The following is a 27,553-nucleotide window of genomic DNA, read 5'->3' on the forward strand; positions in this document are numbered from 1 at the left end:
CATGGCTCCAGAGACAGGGACAAGCACTGCCAGCCCAGAGTGGGGGAAAAGTCAAAGTTAAAATAAAATGAGGCAGCTGGAATTACATGAGAAGGAAAAATCAGAAGCAAAACAGTCACAATAAAGAGGAGGAAGATCAGGAGTGAAGGATACAGAAGAATTTATTGAAAGCACAAGTACAGACTGGGCACCAACTGCTTCTACAATCTCAACAGGAAATAATGGAGCTACAGAAAGGTACAAAGGTTGTTATAAAATAGTTTTAATTTCATTTCATTTTGCATTACAAACATTCTTTGAAAGAGGCAATGGAATTCTGATGGTGTGTACACTTCCCCTCCCCACCCACCTTCCACAATACTGAACCTGGAATTGCTGTTATCAAAATATACAATACATCTGGTTACCATAAAAAACTGGGTTTTGCTGCCCCTCATGTCTTACAACAGGTATAAAAAAATTATAAATATGTACACCCTTAGTTACTCACATTCTTTACATGCAAACACAGGATCCAAAGGGAGCACCCGCCGTGCTGGGGGGCCTGGTTACCCCAAATCCATCTGGGATTTCCATGGGACACCCAGAGTGTCCCAGCCAGGGCCTGGTCCCGGGAGCCTCCCCAGAGCTGGGGAGGGTGATGGGGGCACTGAGCTGTCACCCCAGTGCTGCTGAGCTGGGTGCCCTTGTGGGAGGTGTTTCACTGGGGAGGGGACAAGCCAACAGCCACAAACCCCTGGCTGTGCCCTCCTGCTCCTTGGGAAGCTTTGCAGGGAGAGATCCCTGGCTCCAGCACAGATTTAGAGGTACCAAGAGCAGCTGGGGTGATGCTGTCAGCAGGGGTCTTGCCCTTTCTGGGGGTAGCCAGCACACCACAGCACCAGGCGGGCCCTCACTCGGACCTCACATGCTTCTCCAGCATAATTCATATCCTTGAGAGTCCAGGGAGGAACTACAGAAAGTTAAGACTTTTCCAAACACTCAGTGCTAGGCAAGTCAAGAGCTCCCACACCAAGCAAGGAAATCAGAACTTGCAACACTAAGACAATTAAAAAACAAACTTTGGTCCACAATTTGCAGAAAAACCCTGAAAAAAAGTACAAGATTCTTGTTATTTTGCATCCGAACAGGTTGCAGGTTAGAGGGAAATGTAAGGCAACATCGGATCACACGGAATAGAAGGCAGAATGGCCTGGGAAAGAGTTGTAAGCCAGAAAAAAAAAATAAAAATTGTTGTATCGTTGGGAAAAACTGATCTGCTGCATTCTACTTTTAATAAATTCCCTTCCTAGAACAACATCTGGGCTTATAGGTTCAAAAGGTAAAAAAAAAAATCTTTAGCCTGGGTCCTTTTCCTTCTATTTCTGAGCTGTTTGTGCTCATTCTCTCACACCCTCGGCTCTGCTCATCCTCAGCCACGACCTCAGCCTGGAAACTACTCCTGCCCTACAGCTTTAATTACAAAACAAAGAAAATAAAGTACAGTATACACGGGTAATACCACAAAGGAGTAAATTTAGATTACGTTTATACCATCTTATCATTCTATAAAAGGTACTTAAAACTATTTCTTTTGCATATAAAGAGATTAGAATATTTGGTCAACTGGAAATATTGCTAGGCACAGAGGACAGCAACGGCATCAAAGTATAATACAAGGATTCAAACAAAAGCTCAAATGCTGAAGACATGCTCTAAGAACGACGGCGGAGCTACAGCAGCCTCGTTAATCTCCAATTAGGGGCACAAAGGTACCTCTTGCAGGCACCTTTCTAATTGTGGGGTATCCAAGGATTCTCCAAATCCTAGCCAAGCATTTAGGTATATACACACACAATTTTGACAAACTCTGATTCATCTTTCACAAGTGTCCCACGGCGGCTCTTTTGTCCCTCTGTGAGGGCAGAGCCTGCGGGCTCGCTCCTGACACTGGAATGTGATTTGGCCTTGGGAACGCTCCCCCACCCAGATCTTTGCTCAGCCAAAGGCTCTCAGGTAACTCCCACCTGAGTTTGCAGGAGGCAATGACCCACGAGCAGACTGGGAAGTGGCACAGGGCACACGTGGAGATGGAGACACGCACACACAACAGGGGGCAGCGGGGAACGGCTGCCCTGAGTCACAGCCCAAAATTTCCTTTATCCACTTTGCCAGCTCCCCCTGCTGATCGTCAGCCAGAGCCGCTCCCCCCCTCAGCTCTGCCCATCCCCTCCCTGCAGCTCGGATGTTTTCCCCAAAGAAGTAGAAGGTTTAAGGCACAGGACAGCAGGTGCACAGGTTAAGGTGGGATCAACGCAACCGAGTGTTGTGCTGGGCGGGTTGGGAGCTCCTGGTCACCACAATCCTGACTCCAAGGCGCTACAGTGAATTCACACAGTGGTTTTAGGTCTTTCAAGGCATGGATGGGTAAGGAAATTAAAAAAGGCATCAATGTGAAACCTGATAAAACTTGTTGGGATCTGCTTTTTGGGGGAGGAGGAGCAGGAGGGGAGGGGAATTTCCCAGAGCAGGTTCCATAGTGTAAACTTGAACTTGTGATTTTTATTGGAACAGTCAAGATTGTTACCCATCACCGCAAGGTTAGCAAGAGGAATTAATTTTCTTTTTTTTTTTTAAAAACCGGTAAACTGATTTCTCTTTAAAAAAATAAAATCTCTGGTCTTTTAAGGTCACTTCAGCTGCATTTTTAAAGTGGCTTTTTTTTTTTTTTCTGGAATGATGGAAGTTGAAACCCTGGTGTCCAGCCTTTTAAGGTCAAGGCTGAACCCCAGAGGTTTTAAGTCAAGTCCATTTTTACTCAGGCCTTCCCAAGCTCTAAATGGTGGACTTGGAGAAGGACACACGCAGGTGATGGTTCTCCCCCAGGTCATGATTGTGGAGGTCAATGAGGGACTGAATGGCTTCTTCCACAGAGCCCATCTGGATCAGAGCCATTTTACGGTCCTTCCTGACAAGACACAAGTTTCAAGCATGTTTAGATCCATTGCAGGAGCTTCCCCAGCTTTATCCAAGTTCTCTCATCCAGCACAGAATGAACCCCCCAGGGATGTGCAGCACACTCACTCTTTAGAGGAGTATCTCTGTGGCAAGTACATGCAGCCCTCACTCAGTGCTCAGCCCAAGGTTACTCAGCAATTCTTTATATTCCACAGTCAAACACTGTTAGAGTAAGGATTCTGCTCACCCTTGAGCCTTTTGACTGGAATAAAGTACTTCCCATATGAAAAGCCCAGAGTAAGGAGAGGACATAATACAAAACACTTACTGGAAGAATTTGAATCCTTTGACCATCCCACCATTGCTTGAAAATAACAACTTAAGATCTTCTTCAGTTACTGAAGGTCTGAAACAAAAAATTTTCCCAGTTAAACAGACATTGACAGACCAAGGTAATCTGAAAAAACTAATTTTCATGAGAGTTTTCTAAATTCCCTACCAGCAGCCTCTTAGCAAGGCAAGACAATGGAGCAGGGAGCTGGGTGAGCTCTCCTGACAGCAACACAGAGCTGCAAACACTTCAATACTCAGCCACACAGGAACTCTCCCTGCTGACACTTACGGAATATTGGACAGATGAAGAGTGGCAGAAGGAGGAAAGATGTTTTGGAAGTTTTTGGAGCCTGGTTTCTTGAAGCGATGCAGAGGAGAAGTGCCATAGTCCTTGGTGAGGCCGTGGTCCTCCTGGTTCTCGCGGGGCAGCTGCACCGTCTGGTGCTTGGACAGCGTGATACGGATGGGCTTCCCGTGGAGCTTCTGCCCATTCAAGTGGCTCATGGCTGCAAGGGGAGGACACACCTGACTGCAGGCCACTTCAGTTTGGTCCAGACATGAATTCAAGGCCAGAATTTCACTGTCCTCACAGATAGCACACCCTGCAGGGTCCCTCTGCTTCACTGTGTTCTTGGTCTGTTTCCCTCTCACACCCACGAGCCACCCCAGCCCCAGATCTGCCCCACAGCCACAGCCCACAAGGCCTGGATACATTTGGGTCTGCTGTTAGAAGAGAAGATCAAGTGCCAAAAAGAAAGTTTTAACTACCCATTTTGTCCCTAACTGCCCAGAGTCTGAGCCTGCCAAGCTTACCAAGCTGGGCCTGATTCCCATCAGCCATCTGAACCAGGGCATTATCTTTCTTATTAAATAAAATCTTCACCCTCTGCACATCACCATAGACTCCTTCAAAGAGGGAGGAAACAAGAACAGTTTTAGGAAGGGAAACAAAAAGTCTAATTCAACTTAACATCAGCTAATCAATCCAACAGCAAAAACATCCATTCCCAACCAGAACTGATCTCATTCCAACCATGGCTACATATTCTGCTCTAATTAAGGGAATTCTTATATAGCAGAATAATAATGGAACAATACATTAAAGAAAAGACATTGGGTTTCAGCAAAAAGCCAAAATCTTACTGCCAGAAGACTGGACAATTTCGCATGCTCTCACAATTTAAAATTCTTATCAAAGACATGCAAAGCAATAACCCATGCAGAACTGAACCAAAACCAAAGGCAAACTAAATTAAACAGCAAACTAAGTAAACAATGTAAAATCAAAATTATGCATTCAAAAAAAAAAGAAAAAAAAAAGAAAAAAAAAAAGGCAAACTGCAAACTGTACATTTCTGAAGTATCAAAAAGTAATCTCAAATAAATGAAAAACAAGGTAATAAAAAGTGTGAATAATAACATACCGAAAAGAATAAAGAGGCATTGGGGTGTAACTCTCTTTAGAGAACAGCAGAGCAAGGCAGCGGAGGGACAGGGAAGAGGTAAGGAATCGAAGGGGAGAGCGAGGTTGCACAAATCGTCCACAACGAGGAAGGGCAGAGTCCCCGCAGGAAATGGCGAAATTGGTTGATGGATGATGAAGTTTTCAAGATGGTTAATATTGAAGGGCAGGTTGGTTTCCGAAGAGCAGGGTTTGTTTTATTTTTTTTTTTTTTTTGGAAGGGGAATGTTTTTATTTTTTTTTTTTTTGTTTTGTTTCAAGCAACAACAGGAAGCAGAAGTACCGTGCAGTCAGTTGGCAAAGAAATTCCGGATCGGGGGAAGAAAAAAAATTCAGGGATGGGGAGAAAAGAAAAAAGTAGCAAAAAACACAGGTCAGTAAATACATAAGGAATATGTAGTGTTCCATCAGTCAGATTTATAGAATTCTACATACAATAACTTGCTTACAGAAACAGTTAATAGGTTTTACCTAGTGGAACACAATGATAAAGAAAAGGCATTTTTACTTCAGATATACAAAGGAGTAAGAGACAGTATCCCCCCAGAGTGACTTCCACAGGCTGCAATAACCAATTCAATTGCAATGGCATTCCCTAAAATTCTACTAAAAATATTTCCTCTGTTTACATTTATTGACTTCATGGACCAAGTCACAAACAGCTTCATTTGCTGCTTGGGGTCAGGAACTGCAGGAAGCAATCCATGCCATGATACTTGGCTGGAAAGAAACAAGGAACATCCACCTTGGATACCAAGCACTGCTTTAAACAAACAGATCATATGGATGAGCAGCTGTAGTGCCACAAATCCCACTCCAAGGTCTGCTGGGAGCACTCAGATAAGGAGGTGGTACCTTGTTTGTAGAGGACTGTTCCTGCTCTGTGGCCTGACCTCACTGTGCAGAAACCCCAAGTACTGGGTCACCACAAGCTGAGATGTGTGGACTGCTCCCACTTTTGTGGAAGAAAAAAATGGAGCCATTTCAGCTCCCATGATTCCCACTCAGGAAAACCCCATGGCAGAGCAGTCACTCCAGGCAATACTGTCTCTTTACTAACTGGTTGTGGCACAGGTAAGTTTCTACAACACTGATTATACAGGCAGTGGAAAAAGTTTCATGTCTGTTAGTTCACAGCTTCAGTCCAAGTCCCAAAGTCTCTCTAGCCCAAAGACAAGCTGGATGGAGAGTGAAGAGCTCCTCAAAAAAACCACAGGGCATGAAATAACTGCTTGCTCCTGCCTAAACAGAGCTGTGAGAAATCTGAGAAGTGCAGCACAGCCCCTTGTCCTGCCACTACCATCCAGGCACCCAACAGCTTCCTGGGAACACCCACTTGGAAGCATCACACTGCTCAGGAATAATGATGCCTGCAATTATCAGGGCTTATGGTAGAACAAAGCAGAGATGAGAGTCCCTGGAATGGCAGAGCAGTTTCCAGGCAGCACGAGCAGCAAATCCCAAAACTGTTCCACAGCCCCTGCTGTTATTTCATGCCCTGGAGGGAACAGCAATGACAGGTAAGAGCAGTCTGAAACATGATTGGTTTATCTCATTAAGAGTTAAACATTTTGATCATTCATCACATCCAGGCTTCCCCTTTGATCCAAAGAGGTTTTGTGGTGACTCTGCCATCACTGGTAAGTTTTACAGCTTTGCAAAGTGCTATTAACGTGTGTGCACAGTCCCACCAGTTACAGCTCCTCAGCAGAGCCTCATCACTCTGCTGAACACCAGAGGTTCTACACTTTCAATCCAACCAGATCCAGGGGCTGACTGAAGGAAAATTCAAGCCCCCTGTATCCAATTCCCTTATGGTGCTGTCTTTCATTAAACAAGGTTTTTGTTCAAATATTACTTGCATTATTTTTAGAGAAATCCAAATATTTCAACTCACTCAGTTAAGTAGAATTGAAAATGTAAACTGTGAGCTGTTAAGGGGTTTAGCTAAGGAAAAACTTCCAGGAATCCTGGAAGGGGGAAATGTGCAAGCACATGGCAGAGGAAACACTGCACAGGTACAAGGTCAAGCTAGCAGGGATCCAGACACTACACAGAAAGAGCAAAGGTCAGCATGAAGCCTCTCTGTAGTTCTGAATTAATGTATTAAAAACTACAACATGCCAAGGAAAAGGAATGGACATGGCTACTACTCTGTGACCCAAATGACACTATTCCATGGGAATGGTTGGGAGACTCCACACAGAAGAGGGAGGAAGGGACAGGCATTGTAGTCTCTGGGGGACAAGAGCAGGCAGGCAGCATCCTTGGCTTTGAACCAAGGAAGAGCAATTTCAATCTGAGATGGACTTTCCCATTTCCCTTCAGCAACTAGAGTACTGCTCTGCCCTGCACCTGGGGCTGTCAGAGCACGGCAGCGGCTGCTCTAGAGGTGCCGCTTCCTTTGCATACAGCAGGATTTCACTTTCAATGAATTTCAGCCCAATCCGTGTTCAGAAAGTGAAAGCAGAGATAACAGGAAGAAGGAAAAAAAAAAAAAACAAGTAAAGTTAGGACTGCACTAACCTCTGGGATCAGATTGCTAACCAGCAGCACGGAGTGCCCTGTCCCAGACAGGCCGGGAATGGCAATCCGTCCTGCTGCAGCCGCCGCAGCTGCTGCTGGAATAGCCAAAGGAGCAAGAGCTCCAGGAACACTTGGAACTGTCAGGCCTGGAAATTAAAGAATATGAACCAGTGAAGAATTAACAGCACGTACTCTAGTGTATTTGCTGCACCAGAAGGGAGAACAGCACACCCTGTGAACCATGCAAGTCATCATTCTCCCAAAAGTGCCCGTGTAATCCTAAGGGCAACAGGAGCCTCCGCTTCTGGTGCTGCAGGAAATGTTTTGGTTTCTAAGAGGATTTGCTCTTGCAGTGCCTGGTGCTGAGCAGGTGCCTCAGCACTCTGGAGCGTGTTTGACAAGCAGCGGATGAGCACAAAGCCTCAGCTCTGCTGTGCAGGGCAGGTGTCACACACGGGGCATGGGGAGGGTCCGTCCAACCAGGGCATGCACAATGTGCTCTCATCACACATGCAACCACCAGGTAACCCTGTGCCACCATCACCCAGCTCTCCTGACTGGGAAACACTGCAGCTGGACTCACAGGCATTCCTAGACAGCTCCCAGTAGCAGCCCTTCAAGGGCCAGAGCTTTAGAGCTCAAGAAACAACTGCTGGTAGTCAACTGCATGGATTAATCCCCAAAGCAGCCCCTTCTTGTTTCCTCAGCAGGGCTGGATGTTACCAGAACAGCAATGTCCCAACAGCCCACTCTGCTTGTGTGTCATAAGCAAGGAAATTCCATCATGTTCCCAGAGAGCCAACGTGGCTTGGAATGCTGAAAACCCCAGCAAGGATTGTTTAGGCTGGCACTCCTGCAAGTATGGTCAGCACCTCCAGTTTTCAGACTCTTGGCTACTTCTGGAAGCAGCAATGATCTGTACCTACAGCATGAGCTGTGAACTTCAAAGCTCACCTTAAATATCAGCCTTCTCAAAATATTTAGAGAAAACATTGACAGATTCCTTGCTCTGACCACATTTACAGCTGTCAAATAGAGGTCCTAACCTCTGTAATGACAAGAGGAAATTCAAAGCACAAGAACTTTTATCTCCTCACCACTTTCCCATATTATTTCAAAGTTTGCCTTTACTGTTTCTCCCATCCTGCTTTATGCATCTTCTTCCCATCACCAGGACATTGCCCAGAGGTGCTGCAGCTGCACACAGCATTCCTAGCTGAGGTGATGTACTGGACCACCAGTCCTTCCATGTCTAAATGCCAGCATTTACAATTTACATGGCGAACCCAAAAAAAAAAAAACATCACTACTTTGATTTAAAACATGAAGATGCTTCAGCTACACAAAACCTACACAAATTTACTTACGAAATACAGTACCTGTAGCCTGAGGAATGGCAAAAGTAGGAGGAAAGCCAGCTCCAGCATATGGAGGAGAGATTATTCCTGGGGCACCTGGGAAAGACAGACACATTATAAAAAAAAATGCTCAACAGCAGGAAAACTCTAAACTTCACAGAACAATGTAATATTCTGAGTTGGAAGAGATCAACAAGGATTATCAAGTCCAGCTCCTGGCCCTACACATGACAGACCCAACCACGTGGCTCACAGTGTTGTCCAAAAGCTTCTCCAATTCTCTCAGGCTTGGTGTTGTGACCACTGCCCTGGGAAGCCTGTTCAGTGCTCAGCCATCCTGTGGGTGAAGAACTTTTTCCTAATATCTAACTTAAACCTCCCCAAACTTAGCCAAAATGTCTTGATCTGTCTTTCAACAGAAGCATTTAGTTGAAAGCTAAACCCTAAACGCCTCTCACGTAACAATGGACTCCCAGAGATCACCAAAACAATTCCTGGCCAAACACCAGGTGGCACCAGAGGCACCGACTACGGGATTTGGCACTAATCTGATCCTCAGTGATCCCCAAATGTTCTGCCTCAGTTACACTCTATTCAGATAAAGTTTCTGACCAAATACACCAGGATGACATCCCCTCCCCTTCTCCTGACACACTGTCCCAAACTGTGCTTGAGTTTGCCCAAAAATCACCAACAAGGGCATAAGCAAAAGTTGTATTTAATTAAACTACAAAGCACAACAATTGGCAAGATTTGTTGGCAAGATCCACTCTACTTACAAAGGACAACTAAGGCACAACAAAGGAAAGCAAGCAACAACAAAACCAAACAAAATCCAGGCAATGAAAACAGAAAGGAATTGAAGTCTACCCAGGTATGTGTGTGTGCAAAAACAGTGTAAACAATGCTGAAAAAGAATGCTGCCTAAAGCTCAACACTTCAATTAAACAGTACTTTAACGTGACTTAGACCTAAATTTAGAGCTTAACTGTAACACTCTAAAAGAGAAATAACACTTAACAGCATCTAGCCTAAATTATAACTATAACTTGACGTAGCTTTCAGATCTGCTATAGCAAATATGCAAAGGGTATGCATGCAGACAGTCAGTGCAAGATAAGGCACCTTTGGAAAAATGCCCTGAGAAGGAGCTGAGCCCAGGTGGTGTTTGCAAGGACAAGGCACTTTTCAGAGCACAGTGAGAATGAAAAGAAGTAGGGGGTGTGCAGGCAGGGGGGTTCCCCATGACACACACACAGATCAGCTGGCTTTGTGCTGTTCCCACTCCTGAACTCACCAAAAGCAGCTGCCATGGTCTGGTCCAGGGTGGGCTGGCTGTCCCCAGAGGGCAGGTCTGGGCGGGTGTAGTCCCTGCTCTTGTCGTTGTTGTACTTTACGTTGAGGCTCGTGAGCTTGGAGAAGTCGATGCGCAGCGTGCAGCAGGCGTTGTAGATGTTCTGTCCATCCAGAGACTGAGAGGAAACAAAACCAGTCCTCACCCAAAAGCACTCAGACCAAGCTCACAGCAATTGCTCTCTGGAGAGAGAGGGTGCTAGGCCATCCCACAGCTCCACCTGAGAGCAGGTAGCTCATGTGGAGACAGCTCTGCTTCATTCAGCCCCTCTGGCAGCCTCCAAGTCGCATATGGAAGCAATTCCCTCCCACTCCCACTCTGTCCTTGGGGTAATGTTGGTGTCAGCCCACCCCAAAGCCCACCCTGAGCTTGGATCAAACATGTGAGAATAATCCAGCACTCACCAGTTTGGCATGCTGAGCGCTCATGGGGTCAGCATATTGCAACAGGGCCTGAAACTGGTGGTTCTTCGTGAATGTGATGATTTTCAAGACTGTACCAAATTTGGAAAAGATCTGCAAGATAATATTTGTGTATCTTGTTATCACACTTCCAGCAAGATAATTTCATATTGATCTCTTATTACAAGCAGAAACAAAGTCTTTTAGCCTGTCAGCTTTCAACTGCAGCTCTGAAGGTTTTAAACCACACTGTGAGCATTGCTTGACTGGCATCATGGCATCAGCCTAGAACACACCAGAGTAGCTGAACTGCTCCCTAAGTACAGTTTGTTTATTCTGGGTTAATTAACAGGAATATTCACAAACACCTTCAGGAACTCGACCCCTTCCAGGAATTTCAGGAATTCTTAAATGCAGTTAAGTTTGTAGTTTAAACATGAAGATAACATTAAGCAATCACAGCAGATAGAGGCAACTTTCCAAAATGGCTGCTGCCTACATGGCTCCTGGACACTGTATTTGTTTCCCTGGACCCAGCAGAAGGCTGAAGATCAGCTACTGTTGCTAAAACCTAAAGATAACCTGAAAAACTGTAATTGATCCAATAAAGTGGACTAGGACTCAAATCTCTGGAAATTAAAATAATGCAAGAGTGGGGGACTAAAACTAAAACTAGTGGCATCTCCTGCAGGTGTATGGTTTTCAGAAAAGTCTGACAGTTCTGTTCAGAACTTGCCTTGTACAAACACAAACCACAGCCATTGCAACTACACCCAACACACCGGATGCTGCTAGCCCTTCCTGCAGAACAACCTTCAAGCAGTTGTGGTGCCATGTTTTACCTGGTGCAGAACATCTAGAGTGACAGGGTAGAAGAGATTCTCCACAATGATCCTCAGGACAGGGCTCTGGCCAGTGATTGCCATGCCTGCATCGACGGCCGCAGCCGTGGCGGCCAGCGCCACAGCCCCGGCCTGCACCTGGGTCACGGCTTGCAGAGCTGCTTGGGCACGCTGCAGGAGCAAAAAAAAGCTGTTAGACCCACACTTCTGCTTCCAGAAAACACACTGTCAGCTCTCCTTGAGTTCCCTCTCTGCAAACAGCCTGCTGGATTCAGCAGGGAGCAGAACTGTGCTGCTTCAAAGGCTGGGGGATGTTTGAGACAGAGGCAGTAAAGACCACCCCAACCAGTAAGGGCAAGGCAAAAATGCCAACTAAATCAACCATGCTATGCTATGGCAAAACTCTGCATAAGCTGATGCAGCAATATTAACCTGTTTTTTTAGAAAAAGGGAAAAACAGGGCTTTTCTGAATCCATCTCCAGAATCCTAGACAAGGTGATGACACTAAAAGGTTGATGCACATTTGCCACAGGGATTCAGAAGTGAGAAGTGCCTGGGGTTCTGCAGAGCCACCTAACACACAGAACACTTGTGTTCTAGCTGTGAGAGGCACCCAAGAGCAGCATTTCATCTGCACAGCACTGGGTGCTCTAATCCTGATTGGAATCAGCTCAAAAAGGGAGAGCAGACAAAGAGGATGTACTGGCAAGGAGACACAACACTTGAACTTCTTTGCTGTGTTCCTGTCCTAAAAAGTTGCCAAAAGGGGCTGAACTGAAACTAGGAACTTTTTCCCCTCTGCAGAGTGGGTGGTGCAGAGACCCTTGAGGGCTCAGAGCCTTGAGACCTGCTGGGTTCAGGTGTTGCCACCTCAAAGCTGCACCCACCAGCACCAGGCTGTGCTCTACCACAGATGAGTTCTGTCCCATCATGGCTGCACTTGATAGAAACTTTTTAAGCATTAGAAACAAACATCCTAAAGCAGATGTTACTAAAGTCCATGGATCTCAAGCCAGCAGCAGAGATCTGGCTGTGTGTCCCCCCCTCCCTGGGATGACAATGCAGAGAACAAACTGACTGCTTGGTTTGGAGAGTTGTCTGTCTTCAGCTCCTTGTGGTTGGAGAATTGGATGTAGATGGGCTGGCTCCGGAGCACCGGAGTGACTGTGGTGTAGTAGTTCACCATGGTGTTGGCTGTCTCCTCTGTGTTCATCTCTATGAAAGCCTGGGAAGTGAAATCCAACAGGGACATGTCACACCAGGACAGCACCAGGTCACCCTGACCCTCCAACTGGGTTGGGTTTTCACAATTCCATTTCCACGTGTGATTTTGCACACAAAACTGTTTAACATCCAACTGTAAGTAGAGCAAATAAAGATCTTCTCTCTCCAGCCTGATTTAATGCAAAGCTTCAGTCTCACTCTAAGATCTCCATGCTGTGTGTACTTAGATGTAAGTATCTCCAAGAATACAAAACAGAGCAACAATCCAGACTCTTCACTTCTCTCCAGGGCAGGAAGCCCCCACACTGCTCCACACCCTTAGGGGCTTCCCTCCTTCAGAAGAGAAACCTAAGGGATTGTAGCAAGTCACTTGCATATAATCACACCATGCAATATATCAGAGGCACCTTTTCATAATTAAGATTAAAGACAATATTTTAAGCAATTATTAAAGTTGGCTTGCTTTTTTACTCCTTAATTTGCAAGACAATTTTAGTTACCAAATTACTGCACACCACCCCCATTACCCAAGAGTATTTCAGCCATACCCAGCTCATTTACTACATCTGTAAAGGTGTCCTCAATATGCCACGTTACACAGTGGTAACTCAGCTGTCAAGCAAGCCTGAGTGAAAAAGGCCAACTCATGGCACTGCTGCTCAAATAATCCCAGGCCTGCAATTTCCAAACCAGGCCTAACGCTAATTATAAGTGACAACCTGCAATTATGGACTGAGCTCCTTCTGCAGCCTGAAAGTGGTATTTTCTACAGCTCATGGGATAATCACAGAAAAGTAAAATAAGAGTATGCAGAAGTTATTGACTCGTAACACACGGCAGCTGTTCAAACAACTTGGAGGCGGTTTCCTGATGACAAACTTATCAAGCCTTTGACACAATCCATGCTTCCAGTTAGGGAGACAATACCTGGTTTTTTCCTTTCAGCATCAGAAGATTGGTGACCTTGCCAAAGGGTAAGCCCAAAGAAATGACCTCTGCCTCCGTGACGTCACTGGGGAGCTTGCGGACGTGGATTACTCGGGATGGGATGCCGGCACTTCTGTTATCACCTTTGAACTTTTTGCTGTCGTTTCCATTAGCTGTGAGAAGCAAGAGTTACTGCTGATGAGAAGGATCTGGAAGAAGCAGCATGCATTTCCCACTGCAGACCCACAGCTCTGCTCCCCAGCCAGCTACTGCACTATTACAGAGAAATTCCATGGTCTAAGTTAACTTGAGTCTGAAGACACATGGTTTTACTCTTTTTTTCCCCCAAACTGCATGATGGGAGTGACACAGCCAAATGCCACTGCAATGGAATCAATCCTCCAGTGGCCATTTCCTAGCTTGTGTAAAGCTCACACCTACCCACTCATATTTTTAGTGCAAGTCTGAGCCACTAACCCCAGATTGCTGCTTTATTCCTTTCCACCTGGCCTAGTGTTGTTGGCAAACATTTATTATTATTATTATTATTATTAAGCACCGTCCCACAAAAGGCCTAGTAAGTACTAAAAATGAAGAGATTTTAAAATTATGACAAAGAAGGAAAATTCAGGCCTCCTTGCAGTACTCAGAAATTGCTGTGCTTGTTTCCATGCAATATTACCTGCAGAAGGAGAGTTGCTGCTCATGATAAAGGGTCCGTTAGTAGTAACACAAGGAGAGAAAAGCTCCTCAGCTGCCCGCTGGAAGAGAACAGATGCCAGGTAAATGGAGAGCATTTTACTCAATTCTATCCAGGCACTCCTAAAGCAGAACAACTGAGAAAGCTGCAGAGGAGTTGAACACAAGTGTAAGTGAAAACATACTGACAGTGGGCAGTGAAGCTCACCTCCATGAATTAAATATCACTCAGATCCAGTTTGGTAATGGAGCAGCACTATCCAATATCTCTTTTCAGCTCAGCATCAGGGATCTCAGGGCTGGAGTGCTGCTGAGTTGTGTGAAGCCACCACACACAGCACAGTGCACCAGGCACCTTCTCCTGTCATACGTGGCAAAACAGGTTTTCTGACTACTCCCATCCCACAGGATTTTCACTCTGAAGCTGCCAAAAGTATTTGGGAAGGACTTGGCAGTTATGAATCAAAGCTGTGCATTTTGTGCCTCATTCCTGGAAGTGTTTGTGCCCAGGCTGGACAGGGCTTGGAGCACCCTGACCTGGCAGAAGGTATTTTCTGATACAGCATTCCCTGTAAAGTCACCTAAATCACCTCAACTGACCAGGACTGGTCCAACCCAAGTAGTAGATACAAAAAACCATTACTAAGACAAAAGCAAACATGCCTATGAATGACTTCTTAGCACAATCTCTACTTGCATACACACCTTACAATCAGCATGGCTTAATTTCAAGTAAATTACACAGAAGACTTCAAATTCCATTGTAAACTGTGAGCAAACATGATACCACAGATCTAAAACACAAGAGCACTTTTTCATAATTTTACATTTCTCTTCCACAAAAGGCGCCACACCACAAAGTTTTTATCTACAGAAAAAAAGCTCAGAACTCATCCCTGCCTTGGCAGCTCCCACCCACCTCAATGGAAACGTAGCCTGCTCCACACCATGGCACCAGAAACCCTTATCTTCCACACACCCTGTATCTGGTGGCACCTGCAGAAACAGGAGCCGTGCAACAACAAAAGCTCTGTGCACTCCTCCAGCAGACAGGCTGGGAAAGTAGGTCACTGAGAGCCCCAGAACACCCAGCTACACAGACACACACAACACGGTTTGGGTTTTTTTTCTTTCCCCCTCAAATCTTGAATTTCTCGTTTGACTACTCACTGCCAGCTCTTCAAAGAGGCTTCAAGGACTTTGATGTCCCAAAGATGAGAATTAGGCCAGGTTCCAAGCCACTGTTCATGAGCTGCTGCTGGTCACCTGCAAGTGCTGACCAGCTCCCACCAAGGCTCTGGCCTGGGCCTCCTCCTCCTCCTCCTCACATGGTGCAGTCATTAGGAATGGGCCTTTTAACAGCTGTTCTAATTAGCACTTCGATTCCTGAGTGCAGCAAGAGGCAAGCTGGGCTGGGAGGCTATTAGACTGTGATCCCATCCTTTGATGACTCAAATTAAGGCATAATTCCAAGGCTGGAAAAAATCCTCTGGTTTGCTGTTAGAACTCTTGTGCCTGCACTGCTGCTGCCACTCCAGGTATGGGATACACCTGGCAGCTACTGACAAGGGCCACTCACCAAAACACAGCCCTACCCACATAATCAGATGTTTCTGGTTTCATGAAAGCCTTTGCATCAGGCCTTAACGGGACTTGAATGTTTTAAAACATCTTTTTATGTATTAACTTGTAACATTCTGCACTTCCAGAACTCATTGGTGTGTCTGTGCAAACATAGTGGGCAGCTCCTGCAATCCATCATGGAAACACTGGGAGAATGAGCCACAGATTTGGCTCTCATGGAGGCAACACTAGGAAACTATAAACTGAAAAAAACAAGCATTTATACCATTATGGAAAGAATTTAGCTTTCCTAATGGCTTGTTTAAAATACACATTTTCTTGAGTATTTGAGAACTTCCTCACAGGCAGGGATGGCAAGGATATCACTGCAGCCAGGCTCCACACGTTCATGTCTCTTTAAGGAGAGCAATTTCCAATCCACTCCCCTCTTATCTTGGAGACAGCCTGTGCTGCCCACTGCGACCAGAGCCGGGAGGCAGAGGGGGGATGATTGTTCAACATCAAAAGCAGCAGCAGTCAATTTGTAAGCTTCCCAGCTGGAAGTACATGCAAACAAGGAGGGAAGACTGCCATGGTTGGAAAAAGGCAGTTATTCCCAAGTCTTTTTTCTATACAGGGAAGTTTACACACAGTACATGTAGCACTGTGCAGTCACACTGAAGTTACTCCCCACATCTTCAGGAGTGGCTCTGAAGTGTGAGAGGAGCAGACCCTATAACCAAAGTTACTCCCCCCATCTTCAGGAGTGGCTCTGAAGTGTGAGAGGGGCAGACCCTATAACCAAAGTTACTCCCCACATCTCCCAGTGCAGGAGTGGCTGCTGAAGTGTGAGAGAGGCAGACCCAGTGCCCCAAGGAGCCTCAGTGGTCACCCTGTGCTGCCATGCCCATGCCTCCCCAGCACAAGGAGACTGCATGAACCATGACTTTTCATTGCTGGGTGTTCTTCCTCTGTTGCTATTGGAGCTGGTATCAGATAACCACAGGAAATAGTTGCTTTTTTGGAACAACCAAACTCGAGGCAAACTGAAATTCAGTTGTCCATGACCATGCCCACAGTAATGAGCACTCAAAAGCCTCCCTGCCTTTACACTGCAGGGATCACCAGTTTCTTTCTAGACTCTTTTCTGTCAGTACATGTTAGAAACACTAAAGAGTTTCTTTAAAACCATGATATAAATTCAAATGTTTCATACCAAGTACTCAACTCAGCAGAGGCAGAGGAACCAAAGCAAGCCTGGTTGGTTGAACAGGTTTAGAAGAGTTTCTCACCCACTGGGTATTTTGAATTATACTGGGAAAGACAGGAGAGAAGTTACTGATTCTAAAGTTTCATATAATTTAATTTAGGCTTAAAAAGGAAGAAACCCAGCCAAGGGCTGTGAGGGTGCTTGGTGCTCACCTGTATCCACCCACAGCACTGCTTCTCTCCCTGCTGCACTCCCTCTGAGCCGTTCAGGGAGGCCCAGCTGCACTTCAAGACACAAATCTCCAAGCCCCAGCTCCCATCCCTGCTCCCAGAGGCATTAATTACACTGACATTTCTGCTCAGCCATTCTTCCACAGCTGGTATTTTTATGACGAGATTAACAGAAGCCACAGTGCACTCACAGCACATCAAATTCCTTGTTTGAACTAACAAATCTCCCCTTCCTGTTGCCTGAAAACAACCATCACTTCTGGAGTTACACAGCCAGCTCCTACCTAGAGCAGGGTAGGGCTGTTTGCACCACCCAAATCCCCAGCCAGCAGCACAGGGAAACCCCACTGGGAGGGGTTTCCATGCCAGCAGCCTCCTCTGGCCTGATGCTCCTGGCTACAGAAGGCCCCTTGCCCAAGCTACATTAATTTAATCACACAGCCAGCCCTGCTCAACAATTCCCTCATTCTCTTTTCATTTTCAGGGAGAGGCAGGCTGCTGCAAGGTACAGCTGAACGTTTCAGATCTCCCCCAGTTTGACCACACCCCAAACTCTAAGCCTTGCTTTAAAGTTTTAAAAAGTAAAGCCTAAGAATTTTTAGTCTGCCCAGGCTCTTACTTAAAAAGCAACAGCTCACTCACATACACTACATATTGCCTCAGTGCCAGTAGGATTTTACCTGGCTTACACCACTTTGGAATGAAGCCAGAGATTGTCTCAGCTTTTATCAGCACACCTAGAAGTGCTACAGAAATTCCCAGCTGCCCTATATAATCCTTTATCTACTTAAGATCCAGCACTTATTTTAAATGGATTACAGTAAGTCAACTGCATCCTGCCTGTGCAAAAGGCTAGAAACAAACACAAATTAAACCACCATAAAAATATTTATTTCAAGTCAAACATGTGATCCTAATCAACTTTCAGGCAGAAAGCAAAATTAAAGCAAAGGCAAAAGGGCTATGTGGGAAGGAAGGGGACAATGACCAAAAAGGCCAGAAGCCACAGGCTGGTCAAGCTCAAGATCTACAAAAAGCTGTTTTTGTCCATGCCTAAATGAGGAAACTCAGCAGGACTGTCTCTGGGTGTGGAGCACCTTACAGTGCTCAGACAGACTTGGGATAGCAGCACTTTGAGAGGGAAAAGGTGGATTTTGGAGGCAAGCAGGCCATCAGCCAACAGGCACTTACAGAAAGCAAAGCAGGGAACAGCAGCACGTGGAAACTCCTTCTGAAAAGAAATCAGAAGAAATCTGTCCTGTAAGAAGCCAGAGCACATGGGCATCGTTGTTCTTTACTTTCTCTAAATTTGGAAAAATATTGTAGAGCCAATAAAAAACCACTGTAATATTTAAAAAAAAAAAAAGGAGTCAGACCACTGAGCTCACAAAAACCCTCAGCTCTGATCAAAGAGGCAAGAAAATGCCTCTGAGCACAGGAGGAGCAAGTGGCTCATCAGGGGCTGTGCGAGGTCAGTCCCAGAGGGACGAAGGAATGCTCTGATCCTTCAGTTCACAGCTCAAATCTCTGTGAAGAAACTATTAAGAGAAATCCAGTCTGATGACATCATCACCATCACACTCATGTTACATTCCAACATTTTTTGCTGAGAGATTCGAGATTCAAGAATGGAACTAAATTTAAACTACTAGGAAGGATGCCAGTTTTCCTTGCCTTCCACCAAAGACTCATGGCCAGCACAGCTCACTTATGTTTCCCCTCTATTCCCCTCTCCTGCCTCCAGCACTCTTTAGTCATTTATAGTGTGAAAAACATTCCAATTTGGGTCACAAACAAACCATGAGTCAACTTTTTTTGTGAAACACTTCTGAAGAACACACACACACACCTGCATCCCCAACAGTCTCCAGGAAGCTGGGAAGTTAAGGCCAACACAAAACAACTTGAAGATTCCACAGTGTGACGCTGCTCCCACTTTGGTGTCACTCACACACTGGACACCACCATTTATCATCTGATCAGAACCAAAGCAGTTGGGATCAATTTAGTTCACTAAATTGCTCATGGCTGCTGTACCAATTCAAAGACAAGAACACATATACCATTAATCAAATTAAGTGCAGCCCAGCAGTCAGCATGTTCCATGGACAGTGGATCTGTGGCAGAGGGGACACATTTTCAACCCACACTCTGCTCAGCCAAACACCAGTCACCTGCTGCTTCAGGTTTTTGAAACTGCTACAGCCTCCCTCTTGCTGGACAAGATGAGGCTGATATGCCCCCAAAGCAGCCAATGGTAGGCTCCCCACTGGGATCCCCACTGGCACACACACACTCCCAGCCCCTTTGAAGCTGGGTGAGACAGTCAGAGCGTGGCAGTTTCCTCACACAGTTCTGCCAGCACTGTTTTAGAGGCTGCAGACAGGCCCTGGAGTTCCTAAAAGCCACCAGACACTCCAGTGCTGCACCTGCTCACCCCGTGTGCTTTGGCAATGAGCTCTATTAGAGCCTCACAGCAAAGCCGGATCCTCAACCCACTCATCCCTCAGCCCCTCCTAACTTTCCTTCTCAGTCTTTGCTACTATGGAGACACCCTGTGAAACAAACCTGCCCTTTGAGCAAATAAAAGGTGTGGCCAGTTTAAATAGCCCAAAATTCCTCAACTCCAAGTGCTGCAGCAATGCAGTCATGCTGGCTCGGTAGGGCAGCACACGCCCAGGCTTTATGATCCACACCGCTCCCAAGCTGAAATTTAACTACTCAACCTTGAGTTTTTAAGTCATTGCCACGGAGCAGAGAGGCCTTGGCAAAGCTCAACAGAAATCCTATCAGGGAGAAATAGTGCTGGATGAGTCACTCCAGGAACACAGAACTCATGGAAGGACATTTCTGCCCCATGTGTCAGGGGAACACCTGGGTTTAGCAGGAACTCTCCAAGCAGCACAACTGCACCTGAACTGTGGCAGTGCAGGGGCAGCACCACAAATGGGAGGGCTCAAACACTCGCCCAGCTGGGCACAGAATTCAATGTGTTCTCACAGGAAGTTTGAAATTGTTGTACCAGAGCCATGGGGAATGTGTAAATAAGTAATGCTTCCTCTTCTTGCTGGTGTGAGAGGACAAGAAATGCAGCACCAGCATACCTGTGTTTTCACTCTGACAGTACCTGAAACAGAGGTCAGAGACCAGAGTCCATCCCTACAACTTAAAAATGTGCAGTTGAGTGAGTTCACATGTATTAAATATTCTCTCTTTTTTTAAATCACCACAGATTGAAGTCAAAGCAGGCCTGAGGTTTAAATCCAGTATTTTCTAAAAACATTTTATTAACAGACCTATGACTTGAAGAGCCAGGTGCACAAAGCAGCAAGCAGCACTCCCAGGTGAGATGGAGCTGTGTGGCACACCCAGGTGACCCGATGCCACCCAGCAGCCACTGCCATCCCTGTCCCCTGCCACCAACATGTGGTTCCCATGTGTGCTCACGCCTGGTGGGGAGGCTACAAGAGCCAGCTTGTTGCAGCCTCTAACTAAAACCATAGGAGGGGACTGGAATTTCCTCACAACATTCTTGGCCCACTGCCTGAAGCCATAATTACTGTTCCCATGGCAAAGATCCTGGCTTCACCACAAATCACTTCTATGCAGTCAGCCTGTATCACACTCCAGCAAAGCCTGTTTTAAAAATTAACTTCTCAAACGCCACACAACTGCACTTTTGGTTTCTGGAAGGGAAATCTTTCAAGCAGAGCTTGACTTAGCCAAGAAACGATGGGATTATTCAGCACCTCAACTATTCTGAGACTTTTCCAAACACCAAAATGCAATTTCACTTAAAGAACAGCGACGTGTCACAGCTCATCCTCTCAGAGTGTGAGGGAACAGTGATATGCAGGGGAATTAAACAAAGGGCAAGGAGACACCACAGAGTAGAGACCTTGATCAGACTTGCAAGAGGCAACTGCAGGGTCAAAGAGCACCTCAGAGCTCAAACTCCATGCCTCCATCTTAGGGCCACACTTACTTCCTTCTCAGACAGCAGTGAAATTATGGGAAGTAAATCTTAGATCATGTGTTTCTGATCTGCAGGACATTCCAGAAGGCTGTGCATCAGGAATCCCCACACCAGAATGGCAATGAGCTTCCTAAACAAATGCACACACTTTAAACTGAGGAGCCTGGAATGGCTACTACAATTACACCTGATTAAAAACAAGACCATTGGGCAGTAGAGTACTCAGAAGAGCAAGCCACTGGAACACCTGGGGGCTTCTTAAGTTAAAGAAACTAAATTTAATTAAGACCTTGGAAAAATTAGTAAGCGGGTGTAAATACTCTTAAAACATAAATTAAGGATGTGAGAAAATAAAACATGCTAGCAGCTTGCCTTTTAAAGCAATAATGTGGAGCAAACTGGAAAAAACCTGACTTTCATAAAGTCTTTAACTTCCAAGTTAAGCTCAGCACTCAGAGCAAGACACCAGAGGCCACTGGGAGTTTGCTGTGACACGTTGCTCAGCAGTGGCTTGAGTCACAGGCACTTTTCCTACTTGTCTGAGCCAGCTTTGGGACATTCCAGTCACAGTATCAGATCATGGACAAGGTCACTGAGCATGGCAAGAGCTGACAGATTTTGGGGACTGTCATCTTCCAACAGCCAAAAAAATTCCTACCTTCTGTGTACACACATCAGGAATGAGTAAATTTACACCTCAGATTAAAAACCACTTTCCAGCTCAGATCTCCATGGGTGATGTGGTAGGTCAGCCAGGAAGCTCTCGTGAGCACAGGTGACAGAATGGACACCTCAGCCTGTGCTGGGTCCCAGAGCAGGGGAAGCTGTGGCTGACCCAGGCAGAGCATGGGAGCACAGGAGAAGCTTCACTTTGCTCTCAGAAATGCACAGACTCCAATTTACCAACAGACACCAAGCACTAATGAAGGGAATCCTATTACAAGAGCTACACCTGCATATTCAATGAATTAAACACAATCAGATAACATGGCTACAGCAAAAATCAGTTGAAAGCTTACCTTTACCAAGATGAATCAGCTTTCCTGCTTGCTTCTGCCACTCTTTAAATTTACATTAAACTTTCTTTAAATCTGCCTCATCAGACTTGACAAGAAACCTCCTGTTCCATGCACAGTTTAGTCCCACCCCTCCCTACCTGCTGTCTGACCAGCACAGCTGTGGGTACAATGCTGTCCCATGCCAGAGGTGAAGGCACTCACAGGGGATTGCTCCAGACCTCACCTGACTGCAGCCAGGGTCTGGAATCCCCCCAGATGGATGCAATGAGGCAGGCAATCCCACACCCCAAAATTCCAAGCTTCACTGAGATCTACCAACTACAGTTTCAGAAGCTTCCTGGTTAAGTTTAGTTATGTAAAACCACTTTCAAAAGTTACAAATTACACATTGTTAAAAACCAGGGGACCTTAACCGACATTAACCAGTTTCCCAGCAGAGGTATCAAACTGCTCTAGGGATGCCTTGGTCCACCTTTCATAATGGCTATGAACTATTAACCAACCTTATTGTCCAGGCTCAAGCCTCTCCTCCTCACATCCAATGGCAAACTGAGCTCCTTGCATCAGTCAGCATTTTTACTCGAACCAAACACTATCATTAATTCAAATTTGAGATTCCTGCAGGAGGAAAAGTAGGAGCACCCTTTCCCCCACAGCTGTTAGAGCCCCTTCAGACCCCTAAAGCACTGCCAGGCTGTCTGTGCTTAACACAGCCCATTCTGTCCTTCCAACACAAAGCTCTGCTGGCCAACAGCACTTGGTGTGTGATGCTCCTACCCCATCCTGCAGGGCTGCTGGGGCTCCCAGGGCACCAGCTCTGCTCCACATCAGTGCCACCACTCCCCTGGCCCTTCTGAGTGGCCACTCTCTGGCAGTTCTTGGTCTCTGCCTCCCCCTGTGCCACTCAGCTGCACTGCCAATACCCAACACACACACACACAGGGCTGAGTTCACTGCAGTCCTGACCCCAGAGTTACAACACTGGCCAAGCCAAACCAAACCAAACCCTAACCCTTCAGCCCACTCTGGCCTTGCACATTCCCAGCTTGGTGTTTCACAGCACCAGTGCTGATCCCATGAAGGTGATGCCTGCTGCCCCCCGTGGCTGATAAGGAGCCTCCTGTCAGCACTTTGAGTTTAGGGCTAAGGCTGCCCTCTCCAAACCTGAGACTACAAGGGCAAAGGTCATGTTTGCTGTACCCACAAGAGATAAAAATCAGCTGCTAAACCCTCCCTTTTGTGGCAGAAGGATTTTTGACATAAAACTGAGCAGGAATTCACACAAACAAAGGAAATGGAGCTCTCCAAAGGAAAAGGACCAGTTTCTTCATGGAGAAGTATTGTCTAGCACACAAGTAACAAGCATAGCTTGACATTTTAGCAAGGGAAAGGGCTGTTTCTAAATGCAATAAAGTTGATCATCCGTGCCTAAATGACAAGAGCTAAATGCTGAGCCATAGCATAAGTTTTAAATGCACATGAAACTGAATTACCTTCTGGTTAAAACTGATTTATGTGGTACCAGAAATAACCCTTTACAGCTGAAGATCTACATTTGGTGAGGCTAAAACTAGGTCAGATGCTGAGCAGTGTAAAAAGAGAGAAAAAGTGAGAAGTGCCTACCTTTGTACCAACTGTTATATCTTGGACAATGCTGTAGAAAAAAGAAAGAAAAGGATTAAAAAAGTTAGATAGGTTTGCCACAAAAATCCAGCATAGTTTACAGTAGTAAGAAAAAAGCAAGTCAAAGTGCACAGTTGTCTTTGCAGGTGAGCCAAGGACAGTTTATACAAGGAAAAATTATTAGATGGTGATGGTGGAGACCCAAGACCCAGCAGTGGCAGAAAACTGCAGCTCTCCCACTCCCTATGGCAGCACCTGCTCCTCCTGCAAGGGCAGGGGGTGGGGGTGAACCCCCCCAGCCCAGCAATGTGACCTCAGCTCTGACCACACCGAGAGGAAAAGCATCACGAGTCAGCTCTGTCACCAACATCCCCTTCTGAGGTTCCTGTCCCCAACACCCACAGAGCCCCAGGCAGGCTCTAGCTCGGCTGAGAGACCAACAGCAGAGCTCTGGTGGTCCCAGGGACAGAGCCCAGCTGTGTCCCAGCAGAGAAGGAGCCAGGCCTCACAGCAGCCCTCATGCCAGAGCAGGGCCAGACCAACAGAGTGCCCAGAGGTCGAGACAATCCCAGCCTGGGGTACACCCTACACAGGATTCCTCTATCAATTCTACCAAAAAAACAGTTCTTAAATTCTGCCTTAGACACTTAAGCCTCCTAAAATGAAGACTTTCTGATTAACTAAGATGAAAAAGAGCACCACACCAGATCTCACCAGCACTGAACACTCTGTAGCACAGCACACACTTCCTCACAGCAATGCAGTCAGAATGGTTTGCCTACAGCCTGGCACGTTGGGCCTGGCTGATGTTCCAGAGCCTCAGAGCACCTCCACGTTACTGTTCCATGGGAGTGCTCCAGACAGCCTAAGAGTTTAGTTATACCCAGCACCGGTGATTGCATTTTGTTGTAATAAATTCCAACCCCCTGTAAAGCAGCAACACAAAATGCAGAGCAGAAAGGAACCATTTGACACAGCCCTGCCTGGTCCCACCCCTCAAAGAGCCGCCTGCAATTCCAGAGCACAGGATGCAGCAGTGGCCAGCTGACTGACCTGCAGCAGCTCCAGAGAGCAGGGTGACACACAGCAGGCAGGGCAACCCTTCTTGAACCAACAATAAGAAACCTGAAGCACTCAAGAACAACTCTAAAACGGTGATTTAATGCGAGAAAACTTGCATTTACTTGGTTTTGTTGCCTTTCCTCCTGCACCAAAGTCCTGTTAGGCCGTTTGAGTGTCCCCAGCTCTACAGACGAACCAGCAGGAGCCAGCTCAGCTCCTCACACTTCCTCTTCCCCCAAGGTGCCGTGTCATCATAACCCAGCTCTGCAGCTGGAGCCACGCGATGGCTCCTGATTTTCCAGGGCAGGCCTGGGATGGGCTGGCTGCACTCGAGGGTCAGCTCTAATGAAACCCATCTGCATGGAGCACTTCAAGGAACCAGCGTCCCTCAACACAGCACACATTCCACGGCTGGCACATAAACACTAAGCCAGGCATTTCCAGAACCTTGAGAAATAAACTACTGCCAACAAAGCACGGTAAGAACAGGGAATGCCCCACGTTTCCCAAACTCCAGAACTTACCCCAGAGCAGTTTCTCCCACTTCCTGTTCCTCCTGTGGGCCTCTCACACAGGAAATGTTTTACATAAAGTGCCTTAGTAGGGGATGGCATTTAGAAGTATGCAACAGGAAAAGAAGTTTTATTTGCCAAAGAACTATCGATTCCTGGGATATTGCTGTAACCCACTTGATAACACATTTCACAGGAAACAAGCTTCAACAGTATTTTAGAATTTTTATTTGAGAAACGTGCAATGTATTTCCAGTTCACACACCCACTCAGTAAATTACCCCATGCTTCCTTCTCCTGTCCTGCACATCATCCTTCAGGAGGGGATTAAAACTCTTCCCAGTTCCAGAAGAAGAGGCAATAAAGCCCTTCAGAAAAATTATTTTTCCCGTGGAAAAATGGGATAATTCCTATGCAATAAGAGGAAAAAAATAAGCAGCACCAGTAAAACCTCCAGGTCATTTTCCAAAGCAGGATTGCCCGTAAGGACCCCTCGCATGTTTTAACAAAGCAACTTATTCAAAGGGGATCATTTGGGCACAGCTCGGGATCGTTTTTGGGAGGAGATGGGAGCAGCCTTGAGCCAGAGGCCACTTGCTGCCAGCTCGGCAAGAACCTAAAACTGTTTTCTGAAGCAGCTTTTGAAGTTTCAGCAGGAGACACTTTTACAGGGGCAAACGGATCCTGCACCAGGATTTCCAAAAGATGAGGGGTAACTGAGTCTCATGTGTTACACTACAACTTCTGCATTCAAATAGCAACTACTTTAACATGCACAAAACATCCGCCTTCCCTGAAACTACAGCTGATAACAAACCGATTTTTACCACTAGAATGTGTGATCTCATGTGCTGAGAATCTGTTTGGTTTGTTGGTTTCTTTTTTCTTAATAGTATCATTCAACAAGATGAGCAACTGGTTAAAAGCAGCAGAGCGATCCTGGACTGCAAAAATTGTAAGATACAGTACTTTTTATGGGTTTTAAGATGAAAACAACACTGAGACGCCACCTTTTCAGCGTGTAAAAAAGCCCAGACATGTGACTACGCCCAGACCAGTGTTCTGAGGCAGAAAGCGAGAAGGCACTAATTTGGGCTTCCCGTACTTACGGCTCGGGGAAAACAAACTGCTTACTCGGAGGCCTTTAGAAATATTTTAACTACTGCTCGCTAGAAGAAACAAAAAACCACATCACTGAAAAAAAATCCCCACGCCAGACAGGAGAAAAGAAGCGCGGAGAGCTCGTTTTCGAGAGAGATCCCCTGATAAAACACCCGCTTTAGAGCGAACTCTGCCGCAGAGAGGCCCCGCCGGGCGGTGGTTAAAGAGGAATCGACGCTGCCCAAGATAAAAGTTGAGCTCTGGAAACTCCCCGAGTCCCAGCGTGCGGAGGGAAGTTTTCTCTCCCAGAGTTGCGCGGGACAACGGGAGCGGGGCCGGGCCCGCGGCTGTACCTGCGGCGCTCAGGTGAGGCGGCGAGGGAGCCCTGCCTGCCCTGCTCCTCCTCCTCCTCCCCCCCCGGTGAAACCTGGGCGAGCGAGAACCGGTCACAAAAGGAACCCAGCGAGAGCCCCCCCGCCCCCGCCCGCGGAAGCGCCAGACAATGGGAGGGAGCGCGGCCGTGAATCACCGCCCGCCGCCCCGCCAGGTGCGCCCGCCCCGCCCGCTCCGCCCCCGCGGGGCCGCGCCCGGGCCCCCCACCCGCCCCCGCGGCGCTCCCGCACCGCCGCCCCCCGCCTGGCCCCAACCGGTCCCACTGAGCCGTCCAAACCGGCCGCCCCACCGAGCTCCGCTCGGCCGGGACTCCCGGAGCCCCTCCGGGCGGGACCCCCGAGCTCTCCGCGGCCGGGACCCGCGGGGCGGTGGGAGAGCACGCGGGGCTGACTCGCACGAGGCGGCGCACCGGGCCCGCCCCCGCTTCCCCCGCCGCTGCCCGTGGGGAGGGGTCCGGGCAAGGGGGGGCGGCCGCCATACGAGACCCCCCCCCCGCGCCCGCCCCGGCCGCGCCCGTAGGCCCCCCACAGGTATCGCCCCACAGCTCCCGGCACGGGTGCTCGACCCGGGCGCTCCCGCAGCACGGGAGGGGCCCGGCAGCACCGCTAGCGGCCCCGGCGCGGCGCCGGGCGGGACTCACCCGTCCATTGCACACGGAGACGACCCGTCGGGAGCGGAGTGGAGGCGCCGCAATAGCGGGACGAGCGAGACCGCTCCGTGTTATAGACTCACAAAATGGCGGCGCCGCCCGGCCCGCCTCGCCCGCGCCGGCGTTCCATTGGCCGGCGGAGCTGTCATCC

The 27,553-nt window shown here is 47.2% G+C and overlaps 1 protein-coding gene across 2 annotated transcripts; it reads right to left on the minus strand.

The window, feature by feature from the left end:
* Positions 1–143: 143 nt before the first annotated feature.
* On the minus strand, positions 144–27,524 carry PTBP1 (polypyrimidine tract binding protein 1). 2 transcript variants are annotated; one of them, XM_054650179.2, is made up of 15 exons: positions 27,394–27,518; positions 23,686–23,716; positions 14,048–14,126; positions 13,366–13,538; positions 12,293–12,439; positions 11,214–11,384; positions 10,375–10,485; positions 9,914–10,088; positions 8,638–8,712; positions 7,259–7,404; positions 4,695–4,728; positions 4,084–4,176; positions 3,560–3,776; positions 3,266–3,343; positions 144–2,947 (listed from the first exon to the last, which is right to left on the minus strand). In XM_054650179.2, the coding sequence occupies exons 1-15, from the start codon at positions 27,399–27,401 to the stop codon at positions 2,815–2,817; spliced, it is 1,671 nt and encodes a 556-aa protein (XP_054506154.1). In that variant the 5' UTR covers positions 27,402–27,518; the 3' UTR covers positions 144–2,814. The 2 variants fall into 2 exon arrangements, with proteins under 2 accessions (XP_054506154.1, XP_054506155.1); XM_054650180.2 differs by lacking the exon at positions 23,686–23,716 and having other exon boundaries at positions 27,394–27,524.
* Between the last annotated feature and the right edge of the window lie 29 nt (positions 27,525–27,553).

This window comes from Agelaius phoeniceus, chromosome 29 (genome assembly GCF_051311805.1).
Source record: "Agelaius phoeniceus isolate bAgePho1 chromosome 29, bAgePho1.hap1, whole genome shotgun sequence".
Classification (NCBI taxonomy): domain Eukaryota; kingdom Metazoa; phylum Chordata; class Aves; order Passeriformes; family Icteridae; genus Agelaius; species Agelaius phoeniceus.

What these genes read in the sequence shown, in the direction of transcription:
- PTBP1 (XM_054650179.2), bottom strand. An exon ending in TGCCATTCCTCAGGCTACAG is followed by an intron (nt 7,405 to 8,637) that starts GTACTGTATTTC and finishes TTTAATTTCCAG; the next exon opens with GCCTGACAGTTCCAAGTGTT. An exon ending in TTAGCAATCTGATCCCAGAG is followed by an intron (nt 4,729 to 7,258) that starts GTTAGTGCAGTC and finishes TGTTCTCTAAAG; the next exon opens with AGAGTTACACCCCAATGCCT.